Raw genomic sequence first — 15,085 nt, forward strand, 5'->3', positions numbered from 1 at the left:
CACACAAAGCTCAAAGTGAAGGGATGGAAAAACATATTCCATGAGAGTGGAAACCAAAAGACAGCAGGGATACCTATACTTAGACAAAACAGACTTTAAGCCAAAAACAGTAACAAGAGACAAAGAAGGTCATTATATAACGATAAGGGGTCAATTCATCAAAAGATATAACAATTGTAAATATATATGCATTCAACATCGGATCACCTAAATAAATTAAGCAAATATCAACAGATCTAAAGGGAGAAAGAGACAACAATACAATAGTAGGAGACTTCAATAAACCACTTCAACAACGGATAGATGGTCCAGACAAAAAACTAACAAGGAAATGTCGGACTTGAACCATACTTTAGACCAAATGAATCTAACAAACATATACAGAACATTCCATCCAAGAGCAGCAAAATACACATTCTTCTCAAGCACACATGGAACATTCTCCAGCACAGACCATATGATAGCTGACAAAACAAATCTTAGAAAATTTAAGACTGAAATCATGCCAAATATCTTTTCTGACCAAAATGGTAAGAAACTAGAAATCAGTAATAGGAAGAAAGCTGCAAATTTCACAAATATGTGGAAATTAACACACTGCTGAACCACTAACAGGTCAAAGAAGAAATCAAAGGGAAATCAAAAATATCTTGAAACAAATGAAAATGGAAACACAACATATTAAAACCTATAGGAAGCTGCAAAAGCCGTTCTAAGAGGGAAATTTACAGCAATGAACGCCTACATTAAGGAAAAAAATCTCAACCAACCAACCTAACTTAACACCTCAAGGAAATAGAAAAAGAACAAACTAAGCCCAAAGTTGGCAGAAGGAAGAAAATAACAAAGATTAGAGCAGAAATAAAACAGATACCAGAAGAATAGAAAAGAAGAAAACTAAGAGCTGGTTTATTGAAAGAAAAATAAAATTGATGAACCTTTAGCTAGACTAAGAAAAAAAGACTCAAAGTCAGAAATGAAAGAGGAGACATTACACATGTTATCACAGAAATACAAAGGATCATAAGAGACGACTATGAACAACTATACGCCAACAAACTGGATAACCTAGAAGAAATGGAAATATTCCTACAAACATACAACCTATCAAGACTGAATCATGATGAAACAGAAAATGTGAACAGACCAATGACAAGTAAGGATGTTGAACCACTAATCAAAAACTTCCCAAAACAAAAAAGCCCAGACCAGATGGTTTCACTGGTGAATTCTACCAAACATTTAAAGAACAATTAACACCAATCCCTCTCAAACTGTTCCAAAAAATTGAGAAGGGATCACTTCCAAACTCACTACAGGAGGCCAGCATTTCCCTGATACCAAAGCCAGATAAAGACACTACAAGAGAAAAAAAAACTACAAGCCAATATCGTTGATGAATACAGATACAAAAATTCTCAACAAAATATCAGCAAACTGAATTCAATAGCACAGTAAAAAAATCATACACCATTACCAAGTGGATTTATGCTCGGGATGCAAGGATGGTTCAATATTTGCAATCAATTGTGACACACCACATTAAGAGAATGAAAGATAAAAATTATATGATCATTTCAACAGATGCAAAAAAACATTAGACAAAATATAACATCCTCGCATGATAAAAACACTCAACAAATTGGGTATAGAAGGAGCATATCTCAACAAAGGCCACACATGACGAACCCACAGCCAACATCATACTCAGTGGTGAAAGACTGAAAGCTGTTCCTCCAAGATCAGGAACAAGACAAGGGTGCCCACTCTCACCTCTCCTATTCAACACAGTACCGGAAGTCCTAGCCACAGCAATCAGGCAAGGGGGGAAAAAAACGCATTCAAATTGGAAAGGAAGAAGTAAAACTGTCTGTGTTTGCAGATATGACCTTATATAGAAAATCCCAAAGACTCCACCAAAAAAGTTAGAACTAATCAATGAATTTAGTAGAGTTGCACAACACAAAATCAACACAAGGAAATCAGTTGCGTTTGTTTAAACTAACAACAGAATATCTGAAAAAGAAAGAAAGAAAATAATCCCATTCACAATAGCATCACAAACAATAAAATACTTAGTGGTAAATTTAACTAAGGCCGTGAAAGGTCTGTACACTGAAAACTACAAGACACTGATGAAAGAAACTGAAGAAGACACAAACAAATGGAAAGATATCCTATGTTCGTGGATCAGGTGAAGTAATATTGTAAAAATGTCCATACTACTCAAAGCCATCTGTAGATCTGATGCTATCCCAATCAAAATTCCAATGCCATTTTTCATAGAAATAGAAAAAACAATCCTATAATTTGCATGGAGCTACAAAAGACCCCAAATAGCCAAAGCAATCCTGAGAAAGAAGAACAAAGCTGGAGGCATCACACTGCCTGATTTCAAACTAGCCTACAAAACTACAGTAATCAAAACAGTATGAAACTGGCACAAAAAGAGACACGCAGGCCAATGGGACAAATCAAGATCCCAGAAATAAACCCTCACATACAGGGTCAACTAAAATTTGACAAGGAAGCCAAGAATATTCAATAGGGAATGTATAATCTCTTCAATAACTGCTGTTGGGAAAAGTGGATAAGCACATGCAGAAGAATGAAATTGGACCCCTATTTTACACCACCCACAAAAATTAACTCAAAATTGATTCAAGACTTAAATGTAAGAAGTAAAACCATAAAACTCCTAGAAGAAAACAGGGAAAAACTTCCCTGACATTGGTTTTGGCAATGATTTTTTGGATATAACACAAAAAGCATGGTCGACAAAAGTAAAAATCAACAAGTGGGACTACATCAAACTAAAAAGCTTCTGGACAGCAAAAGAAATAATCAACAAAATGAGAAGGCAAGCTATGGAATGGGAGAAAACGTGTGCAAATCATATATCTGATAAGGGGCTAATATCCAAAATACATCAAGATCTCATACAACTCAATAGTAAAACCCCAAAAAATCGGATTAAAAAAACAGGCAGAGGGGCCGGCCCAGTAGCATGCTCCGCTTTGGCGGCCTGGGTCTCACAGGTTCGGATCCTGGGCATGGACCTACGCACCACTTATCAAGCCGTGCTGTGGCAGATGTCCCACATAGAAAATAGAGGGAGATGGGCACAGCTGTTAGCTCAGGGCCAATCTTCCTCGGCAAAAAGAGGAGGATTGGCCACAGATGTTAACTCAGGGCTAATGTTCCGCACCAAAAAAAAAAAAAGAAAAAAGGGCAGAGGAATTGAATAGACTTTTTTCCACCTAAGACACACAGGTGGCCAACAGGTACGTGAAAAGGTGCTTGACATCACTAATCACCAGGGAAATGCAAATCAAAACTGCGATGAGTTATCACCTCACACCTGTTAGGATGGTCAGTATCAAAAAGACAAGAGATAACAAGCATTGACAAGGATGTGGAGAAAAGGGAACTCTTCAGCACTGTTGGTGGGAATGTAAACTGAGATAGCCACTATAGAAAACAGTACAGAGGTTCCTCAAGTATTAAAAATAGAACTACCATATGATTCTACAATCCCACTTCTGGATATATACCCAAAGGATATGAAAACGGGATCTTGAAGAGGTAACTGCACTCCCAGAATTACTGCAGCATTGTTCACAATAGCCAAGATATGGAACAACGCAACTGTCCATGAACGGATGAATAGATAAAGAAGATGTGGTATATATATACACAATGAATTATTATTTAGCCATGAGAAAGACGGAAAGCTGCCATTTGCAACAACATAGATGGAACTTGAGGGCATTATGCTAACTGAAATAAATTAGAGAAAGACAAATATACCTCTTATATGTGAAACTGAAAAAATCCAAACTCATATAAACAGAGAATAGTGGTGGTTACCAGGGTGTGAGCACTGGAGGAAATGGGTAGATTGGTCAAAAGGTACAAACTTCCAATTAAAAGATTAACAATTTTGGTGATCTAATGTACAGCATGGTGATCATAGTTAACAATACCATATTATATACTTCAAAGTTGCTAACAGACTAGATCTTAAATGTTTTCACCAGACACACAAAAAATGATAATTATGTGACATGATGGAGGTGTTAGCTAAAGCTATGGTGGTAATCACTTTGCAATATATAATTGTTCAAATCAACACATTGTATAACTTAAACTTACACAATATTATGTCAATTACATCTCAATAAAGCTGGAAAAAATTCTTTCTCAAATACTATTACAAAAGAAGGAAAAAATATAAAAATTTAAAAGGAGGAACTAATAACATCTGAAAAATTTAAATAGACAGAAAGCTTAATGTGTTACCATATGTTTGAAATTTTAAACCCTTGATGAAATAAAAGATTTTAGGGGAAAAATATAAATTACTGAAACTGACTAGTACTCAAGAACAAATAGCTGAAGCTACTATCCCACTCCTCATCCCAAGAACAGCAACTGCAGCATGTAACAGTTATTGAGTACTTAGGTGTTCTAGGTACCAAGTGCATACATGATGCCAAATGTGTTAACTTGTCTTTTCTAATTTATTCCTCACAAAAAAATTAGAAATCAGATAGAAACTAGTATTATCCCATTATACAGATGAAGAAATTGAGGCTCAGGTAGATTAGGCAACTTGCTCAAAGTCACATAGATAGTAACCAAGAAACTAAAGGCTATCAGAAGTTACCTAGACCCAGGACTGTAGGACCAGAAGATTTTACTAGTGATTTCTTTTAAACTTTCTAATCCTGGAGAAACTATTAACTATTCTAAAACATTAAAAAATGTTAAATGCTACCTAATTCATTTTATTTAGCATTAAGTTGGATACCAAAATCTAATAAAGATATCACACATGTAACAAACAAAAACAAAACTAAACTACAAACCACTATTTCCCAATTTCCTTTCCACATCAAAGCTATGACTATTGAAATTTACCAAAATCTATTTCTCATAATAATCCTTGAAAAATCTAGAAATAAAGCACACTTCCTTAACATAAAAAAGATTATCTATCTTAAGCCAACAGGCAATATAATCCTCAATATAAATTTTAGAGACATTTCCACTGAATTCAGAAACAAAACAAATGCCCACTCTCATCATTAGTATATAACACCGTGTTTGGAAATCTAACTAAAATAAATAGGACATGAAATAAATAGGAAGTGAAATCAATAGAAAAAAAATCACTAAATATTTGCAGACAAGTTTCTACATGGAAAACCCAAGACTCAAAAGAATAAGTTTTATAATAAAATAATTCAGCAACACAACTGGACACATAAGCTTCTTCATACCATAATTACTGGTTAAAGAAATAACAGGGCCGGCCCCGTGGCATAGTGGTTAAGTGCGGTGCTCCGCTGCTGGTGGCCCAGGTTCGGATCCTGGGCGTGCACTGACGTACCGCTTGTCAGGCCATGTTGTGGTGGCGTCCCATATAAAGTGGAGGAAGATGGGCACGGATGTTAGCCCAGGGCCAGTCTTCCTCAGCAAAAAGAGGAGGATTGGCATGGATGTTAGCTCAGGGCTGATCTTCCACACACAAAAAGAAAAAAAAAAGAAATAACAGAAAAAATAGATTAAATCCACAATTAAAAAAGAGCAAAATAGGTAAAAATTTATTCATGTACCTAATAAATACTTACTAAGCACCTAATATGTGCCAGGCACTGTTTTTAGTTCTGGAGTTACAGAAGTGAACCAACTAGACTAAGTGGCTACACTCAACCTAGCTTATACTCAAGAACTGCAAGTGTGGAACTTACAGAGGCAGCTACAAAAGCTGTAGAGAATGATATAAGATGACTTGAGTAAAAAGAGAGACATATAATGCTTTTGGATGAAAATATGAAATACTGAAAACACATCCATTTTTGTCCAATTCAACAAGTAAAATATAATTTCAATCATTTTGATTAAAATTATACTATACTTGTTGAACACTTGCAAAATGACTTAATTTACCTGGGGAAAAAAATGGGAAGGAACTGCTTAAGAAAATTTTGAAAAAGAAAAATAATACAGGGATACACCACTAGATATCACAGCATACCATATAAAATTATATAATTAAATCATAATAGTTAAATCTTTATTGTACTGTCACAAGAACAAATAGACTAATGGAACAGAATAGGTAGCCAGAAACAAACGGGTAAATTTGAGAATTAAACACAAGATAAAAAAAAAGTGTCAGAAGAGTGACGTCAGCATCATGGCGGAGTGAGCTTTCCCGTGAATTCTTCCCCCACAAGATACAACAAAAGTAACAGCCACAGACCAACAACGGAATCCCAGACAGTGAAAAGCTGGAGTGGAGGGATCCACACTGCCGCACATCTGAGAGCGGAACGTGCTGGGCCCCCGGAGGAAGTGGGGAGAGGTAAGGAGAACTCCGCTCCCTCCCCATCAGATCAGCGATCCGGTCCTCGCGGCTCCCAGAGAGGGGGGAGGGGCGGCCCTCGGCGGGAAATTGTAGCTCTTTGGGCTCTCTCAGCCAGTGGGAAACTCCCGCACAGAGGGCTCAGAGGAGCCACAGGGCTACCATCAACATCTGAGCAACCCAGAGAGCGGATAAAGAGGGGCAAACGAGAAGCCTCCCACGTCAGGGACCCAGAGGGCAAAAGAGAGAGCTCCCCCCTCCCCGCAACCCGGAGTCTGCAGCTCGACCAGATCTAGCGGTCCGAGGCAGACCTGAATAAACTGGACTGGACCCGTGGATCGCAGTGGGGAAAAGAAACAAAACAAAACAAAACAAAACTGCGGATCGCAGCAGAAAAACTGGGGCAGAGCGCAGGGGGCTTAGACTACACAGCCCTTTACCACCAGACAGTGGCGGTAGGTGGAAATTGCAACCAGAGACTTCCAGGATGAGGAAAATCAAAACCAACACAGGAACCACAATGCAAAAATATATGAAATCACCAGACCAGAAACAAAATGACAAGCACCCAGAAATCAACCCCGAAGACACAGAAATCCATAAACTAAATGACAGAGATTTCAAAATAGCTATCATAAAAACACTCAACGAAATACGAGACAACACAGACAAACAATTAAATGAGATTAGGAGTTTCTTCACAAAAGAGATTGAAATCATAAAGAAAAACCTATCAGGGCTGATGGAGATGAAGAACACAATGGAGGAGATAAAGGAGAATCTGGAATCTTTAAAGAACAGAGCTGACAATATGGAGGAAAGAATTAGTACTTTAGAGGATAGGAATACAGATATACTCCAGATGGAAGAAGAGAGAGAACTAAGACTAAAAAGAAATGAAGAAAGACTCCGAGAAATATCGGACTCTATTAGAAAATGTAACATAAGAATTATAGGTATCCCTGAGGGAGAGGAGAGGGAAAGAGGAACAGAGAGCCTATTCAAGGAAATAATAGCTGAAAATTTCCCAAATCTGGGGAAGGAGCAGGAAATACCAGTAAGCGAAGCCAACAGGACTCCTATATATATTAACAGACAAAGGCCTCCACCACGACACCTAGTGGTAAGGCTAGCCAGGGTCAACGACAAAGAAACAATATTAAGGGCAGCTAGACAAAAACAAAAAATAACGTACAAAGGAACTCCCATCAGGCTCTCAGCGGATTTCTCAACAGAAACTTTTCAGGCTAGAAGAGACTGGAATGATATATTCAAAATACTAAAAGACAAAAACTTTCAGCCAAGAATACTCTATCCAGCAAAAATATCCTTCAAATATGATGGAGAAATAGTAACTCTCCCAGATAAACAAAAGCTAAGGGAGTTCATGGCCACGAGACCGCCACTACAAGAAATACTCAAGAAGGCCCTCAGGCCTGAAAACAAGAAGAGAAAGGGAACACAAAGCTTGGAGTAAGGAGAAAAGTAGGTAGACAAAATCAGAGAAATAGTAGATCTTTACCGGAATAGGTTAGCAACCACTTAAATACTAAACTCAAAGATCAAAGGAAGAAATTCACCAAAAATAAATTTAACCTCATCACTGTAAACACACAGCCACAACACAAGATAGAATAAGGTATAACAAGAGCAACTTAGAAGGGGAAGAGGAAAGTGACTGAATTGACTTAGTATAAGGAAATAGGAGGCTATCAGATAATGGACTATCTCATACAGAAGATTTTTCGCCCAAACCTCAAGGTAACCACTAAACAAATAATCAAATTAAAACCACATATGATAAACAAAGAGAAAACTAGAAGAATCATAAGACAGAACAACCAAACTGAATTGGCAGTCCAAAACAAATGGGACAAGAAACAAAGGAAATGCAAAAGAACCAGAAAATAAGTGACAAAACAGCAACATTCAACCCTCATATTTCAATAATTACCCTAAATGTAAATGGATTGAACTCTCCAATCAAAAGATACAGAGTGGCAGGATGGATTAAAAAGCAAGACCCTACAATATGCTGCCTTCAGGAAACACATCTTAGCACTAAAGACAAGCACAGGCTCAGAGTGAAAGGATGGAAGACAATACTCCAAGCTAATGGCAAACAAAAGAAAGCAGGTGTTGCCACACTCATATCAGACAAAGTAGACTTCAAGATAAAACAGGTTAAGAAAGACAAAGAAGGGAAATATATAATGATAAAAGGGACACTCCATCAAGAAGACATATCACTTATAAATATATATGCACCCAACATAGGAGCACCAATGTACATCAAACAACTATTAACAAACCTAAAAGGAGAAATCAACAACAACACAATAATAGTAGGGGATCTTAACACCCCACTTACAGCAATGGATAGATCATCCAGACAAAAAGTTAATAAAGAAATATTAGACTTAAATGAAAAACTGGACGAGATGGACCTAGTAGACATATACAGAGCACTCCACCCAAAAACAGCTGACTACACATTCTTCTCAAGCGCGCATGGAACATTCTCTAGGATAGACCATATGTTGGGAAACAAAGCAAGCCTCAATAAATTTAAGAAGATTGAAATCATAACAAGCATCTTTTCAGACCATAAGGCTATGAAACTGGAAATGAACCAGGAAAAAAAAACTGGGAAAGTGACAAAAATGTGGAGATTAAACAACATGCTACTGAACAACCAATGGATCACTGATGAAATTAAAGGAGAAATCAAAAACTATCTGGAAACAAACGAAAATGATAACATGCCATATCAAACCATATGGGACGCAGCAAAAGTGGTCCTGAGAGGGAAACTCATAGCGATACAAGCCCACCTTAACAAACAAGAAAAAGCCCTAATAGGCAACCTTAAATTACACCTAACAGAACTAGAAAAAGAAGAACAAACAAAGCCCAAAGCCAGCAGAAGGAGAGAAATAATAAAAATCAGAGCAGAAATAAATGATATTGAGACCAAAAAAACAGTAGAAAGGATTAATGAAACAAAGAGTTGGTTCTTCGAGAAGATAAACAAAATAGACAAACCCTTAGCCAGGCTAACTAAGAAAAAAAGAGAAAAGGCTCAAGTAAATAAAATTAGAAATGAAAGAGGAGAAATTACAACGGATACCATGGAAATACAGAGGATTATAAGAGAATACTATGAGAAATTATATGCCAACAAATTGGACAATCTAGAAGAAATGGATAAATTCTTAGACTTACACAACCTCCCAAAATTGAACCAAGAAGAAATGGAGAATCTGAATAGACCAATCACAAGTAAAGAGATTGAAATAGTAATCAAAAACCTCCCAAAAAATAAAAGTCCAGGACCAGATGGCTTCTCCAGTGAATTTTACCAAACATTCAAAGAAGATTTAATATCCATCCTCCTCAAACTATTCCAAAAAATAGAGGAAGATGGAACACTTCCTGAATCATTCTATGAGGCCAACATCACCCTGATACCAAAACCAGACAAAGACAATACAAAGAAAGAAAATTACAGGCCAATATCGCTGATGAACATTGATGCAAAAATCCTCAACAAAATACTGGCAAACCGAATACAACAATATATTAAAAAGATCATACACCATGATCAAGTGGGATTTATACCAGAGACGCAGGGATGGTTCAACATCCGCAAATCAATCAACGTGATACATCACATCAACAAAACAAAGAATAAAAACCACATGATCGTCTCAATAGACGCAGAGAAGGCATTTGACAAGATACAACATCCATTTATGATAAAAACTCTCAATAAAATGGGAATAGAAGGAAAGTACCTCAACATAATAAAGGCCATATATGACAAACCCACAGCTAACATCATACTCAACGGGGAAAGACTGAAAGCCATTCCTCTGAGAACAGGAACGAGGCAGGGCTGCCCACTCTCACCACTCCTGTTCAACATAGTACTGGAGGTTTTGGCCAGAGCAATTAGGCAAGAAAAAGGAATAAAAGGAATCCAAATAGGTAACGAAGAAGTGAAACTCTCACTATTTGCAGATGACATGATTGTATATATAGAAAACCCTAAAGAATCTGTTGGAAAACTGTTAGAAACAATCAACAACTACAGCAAAGTTGCAGGGTACAAAATCAATCTACAAAAATCAGTTGCATTTCTATATGCTAATAATGAACTAACAGAAAGAGAGCTCAAAAAGATAATACCATTTACAATTGCATCAAAAAGAATAAAATACCTAGGAATAAATCTTACCAAGGAGGTGAAGGACCTATACAATGAGAACTACAAGACATTATTGAGGGAAATCTACGATGACATAAAGAAATGGAAAGATATCCCATGCACGTGGATTGGAAGAATAAACATAGTTAAAATGTCTATATTACCTAAAGCAATCTACAGATTCAATGCAATCCCAATCAGAATCCCAATGACATTCTTCACAGAAATAGAAAAAAGAATACTAAAATTTATATGGGGCAACAAAAGACTCCGAATAGCTAAAGAAATCCTAAAGAAAAAGAACAAAGCAGGAGGCATCACAATTCCTGACTTCAAAACATACTACAAAGCAATAGTAATCAAAACAACATGGTACTGGTACAAAAACAGACACACAGATCAATGGAACAGAATTGAAAGCCCAGAAATAAAACCACACATATACGGACAGCTAATTTTCGACAAAGGTGCTAAGGACATGCAATGGCGAAAGGAAAGTCTCTTCAATAAATGGTGTTGGGAAAACTGGACAGCCACATGCAAAAGAATGAAAGTGGACCATGTGCTATCGCCATTCACAAAAATTAACTCAAAATGGATCAAAGACCTGAAGGTGAGACCTGAAACTATAAAACTCATAGAAGAAAATATAGGCAACACACTATTTGACATTGGGTTTAAAGGAATCTTTTCGGATGACATGCCTACCCAGACTAGGGAAACTAAAGAAAAAATAAACAAGTGGGACTTTATCAGACTAAAGAGCTTTTATAAGACAAATGAAACCAGAATCAAGATGAACAAACAACCAACCAGCTGGGAGAGAATATTTGCAAAACATACATCTGACAAGGGGTTGATCTCCATAATATATAAAGAACTCACACAATTGAACAACAAAAAAACAAACAACCCGATCAAAAAATGGGCAGAGGAAATGAACAGACACTTCTCCAAGGAAGATATACAGATGGCCAATAGGCACATGAAAAGATGCTCAACATCACTAATCATCAGGGAAATGCAAATCAAAACAACACTAAGATACCACCTCACGCCCGTTAGAATGGCTATAATCACCAAGACAAAAAACAACAAATGTTGGAGAGGATGTGGAGAAACAGGAACCCTCATACACAGCTGGTGGGAATGCAAATTGGTGTAGCCTCTATGGAAAACGGTATGGAGATTCCTCAAAGAATTAAAAATAGAGATGCCCTATGATCCAGCCATCCCACTACTAGGAATCTATCCAACGCACCTGAAATCAACAATCCAAAGAGGCTTATGCACCCCTATGTTTATTGCAGCATTATTCACCATAGCCAAGAAGTGGAAGCAACCTAAGTGTCCCTCGACTGACGATTGGATTAAGAAAATGTGGTATATATATACAATGGAATACTACTCAGCCATAAAAAAAGACAAAATCGTCCCATTTGCAACAACATGGATGGGCCTGGAGCGTATTATGTTAAGTGAAATAAGCCAGAAAGAGAAAGACAAACACTGTATGATCTCACTCATATGTGGAATATAAACCAACACATGGACAGAGAAAACTGGACTGTGGTTACCCGGGAAGTGGGGGTGGGGGGTGGGCACAAGGGGTGAAGGGAGTCATATATGGGGTGATGGACAAACAAAAATGTAAAACCCAAAATTTCACAATGTTAGAAACCATTAAAATATCAATAAAAAAAAAAAAAAGTAAATAACACTAAAAAAAAAAAAAAGTGTCACTTAAAAATGGGGGAAAGAATGATACATAAAAATGGGGAAGAACGGTAATGGTAAAATGGATTAGCCAGGTAGGATAAAAAATTAATTTAGAATCTCATCTCATACGATGCATCAAAATAATTAAGGATGGATTAAACAACTACATGAAAATGAAGTAAGATCACACAAACCAGAAGGAAATACGAGTATATATTTGACTTCTGGATGGAAAAGGATAATATCAATAAAACAGATCACAAAGAAAAAGAAGAGATCTGACTAGTTAAACATCACAAAACTCTGCACATCTAAAACCATTATAAGCACAACTGAAAGTCAAACTACAAATGTGGAAAATCCACCACCACCACCACTAATAAATGCTTAGTATCTGAACTACATAAGGAGCTTATACAAACAGGGAAAGATTAACACCTCAATAGAAAAATCTGCAAAGACTATAAACAGACAATTCACAGAAGAGTAAATACAAAACACTGATAAATATATGAAAAAATTTCAACCTCACAAGTAAATCAAAGAAAAGAAATTAAAATGAGATATTCTTTGCAAAACTAGAAAATATTTAAAAGCTCAGGAACAATTAATGCTGAGAGGGTTCAATGGGATAGGAACTTTCCAAAACTGATGATGGAGTATAAATTGGTAGGCTCTTTCTGGAAAGTAATTGGACACTGTGTATCAAGATTTTCAAAATGTTCATAACCTTTAAACAGGTATTCCATTTCCAGAAATAGTCAGAAATGTGCACAGGGTAATATGGCCATATAATAATTAGAGTTATAAAAACAAAAAGTGTAGAAATAACATAACTGTCCAACAGAAAGAGAAAAGGTGAGTAACACTGAGGCACATCTAAATGATTACATATTATATAGCAATTAAAAATAACATTTATAACATTAAAAAATAGAAAATATTAATATAATGCTAAATAGGGAAAAAATGAGGAAAATATTTCAAAATGTTAGTATCATTTCTGGGTAGCTGAATGAGTTAATGAGTTATTCTTATGCTTTTCTTCATTTTCAAAAATTTTCTATAATAATATATACTGGTTACTTTTAGGGGGAAACCCCTTAAGAAATTAGGCTAATCTACTTAGGAAGTCAGACATAATCCATCATATAATAATTTCATATATTTAGTGTGTGTGTGTGTGTGTATGTGAGAGATCAGCCCTGAGCTAACATCCATGCCAATCCTCCTCTTTTTGCTGAGGAAGACTGGCCCTGAGCTAACATCCGTGCCCATCTTCCTCCACTTTATATGGGCTGCTGCCACAGCATGGCCTGACAAGCGGTGTGTCAGTGCACGTCCAGGATCCGAACCTGGGCTGCCAGCAGTGGAGCTCGTACACTTAACCACTACGCCACGGGGCCAGCCCCAGCCATCATATATTAAAGTGGCTGACTGGGTTAAAATTTAACAAGGATGGCTTTACACTATACTTATCACAAGGAAAAATCAAAAAATCTCAACTTTGAAGTACAGGAGATGTTGGTATACTAGGACCATCTTCCTATTTTAAGTCACTTAAATCACTTAGGGGCTGAAGTAAGGCAACCTATTATTTCTGCAACTTCAATATACACATACAGTCAATATGCTTATCATGGTGCCTGGCACTATGTAGCATTAAATACACATTTCCTAGTATTTCATTAAGTAACATGAACACTACCTGACCTACCACATTAATATTGAATATGCAAATATTTCTCTGATACAATAATGATGGCGAGTGTGAGAATGCTCATGTGTACATAGTGTGAGTCAGTGTGTGAATGTGTGTTCAACAGAAATGCCACGTTTTGGTAGGAATTAAAACAATCATTAGCTTACTTTTAAAAATAACCATTAGCTTATATTTTAAAATATTTAATTAGAAAAAATAAAAGCACTCTAGAAATAAAAGAAATGAGCTACACTTTTAATGAGGTCCTTATCCTTGAAATCAGTTACTGTAATTTATCAAAGTATTGGGATGTAAAGTATTTCTAATGACAGTGGGCTTAAGTTTCTCAAGGTACTTACTGAGACTCAACTTCTTGTTTAATTTCTTGCCATTCTCCATATGGATTCGATTTTTTATGAGCTTTGGATTTTTCTGCACTTGGACCTGATGAATTCTGCTCTAGGGCATTTTTTTCTTTCTGTGTTTCTGGTTCAATTTCCTTATCATTGTTTTTATTTTTTTCCTGAAATGTCAAAGTCAAGAAATAATACACTTTAAGCAAAACCATGAGGACAGAAATAAAATTGCTTTAACGTAGTCTTGTTATTGATTTATAAATAATAATACATTAACCCACTTAGTTTAAATTTGCACATAACACAACAAATGTACATAGAAGAACTTGAATGGTTCATCATTAGGTTTTTCATTATGTCTAAAATGTTAACATACCATGGCCAAGGCTGCTTTTCAAAATAACATGATCCTATGAATGTTCTACAATTAAAGACATACACTGGCCTATTTTTCCTCTCTTCTCTTTTCTGCTTTCTCTCCTTACATATCCAACAGTGACTTCCCTTTACATTGTGCCCCTTTTGAATTTAATGCCATGTCATTAGACCATTCTACACCCATTATCTACTTAAAGCACTCTCTCACCCTATTAGTCTTAACTGAAATCTGTCTTCACATTGAAGACACTGTCAGAGCCTCACAGGAATATACAACTTGTAACTATGTGAAATTAGAAAAAGACAAACCCTTGAGGTACAAGCAGCTCCTACAGGAGCCCCGAGCT

The 15,085-nt window shown here is 36.4% G+C and overlaps 1 protein-coding gene across 1 annotated transcript in view; it reads right to left on the reverse strand.

The window, feature by feature from the left end:
* WBP4 (WW domain binding protein 4) overlaps nucleotides 1-15,085 on the reverse strand; it is a 41,901-nt gene that overhangs the window by 10,530 nt on the left and 16,286 nt on the right. Inside the window, exon 9 of the mRNA XM_058548268.1 lies at nucleotides 14,364-14,527. Within this exon, the coding sequence (XP_058404251.1) occupies nucleotides 14,364-14,527 (164 nt within the window). The remainder of the gene's footprint in view (nucleotides 1-14,363; nucleotides 14,528-15,085) is intronic.

The sequence above is a fragment of the Diceros bicornis genome, chromosome 9 (genome assembly GCF_020826845.1).
Source record: "Diceros bicornis minor isolate mBicDic1 chromosome 9, mDicBic1.mat.cur, whole genome shotgun sequence".
In the NCBI taxonomy this organism is placed as follows: Eukaryota; Metazoa; Chordata; class Mammalia; order Perissodactyla; family Rhinocerotidae; genus Diceros; species Diceros bicornis.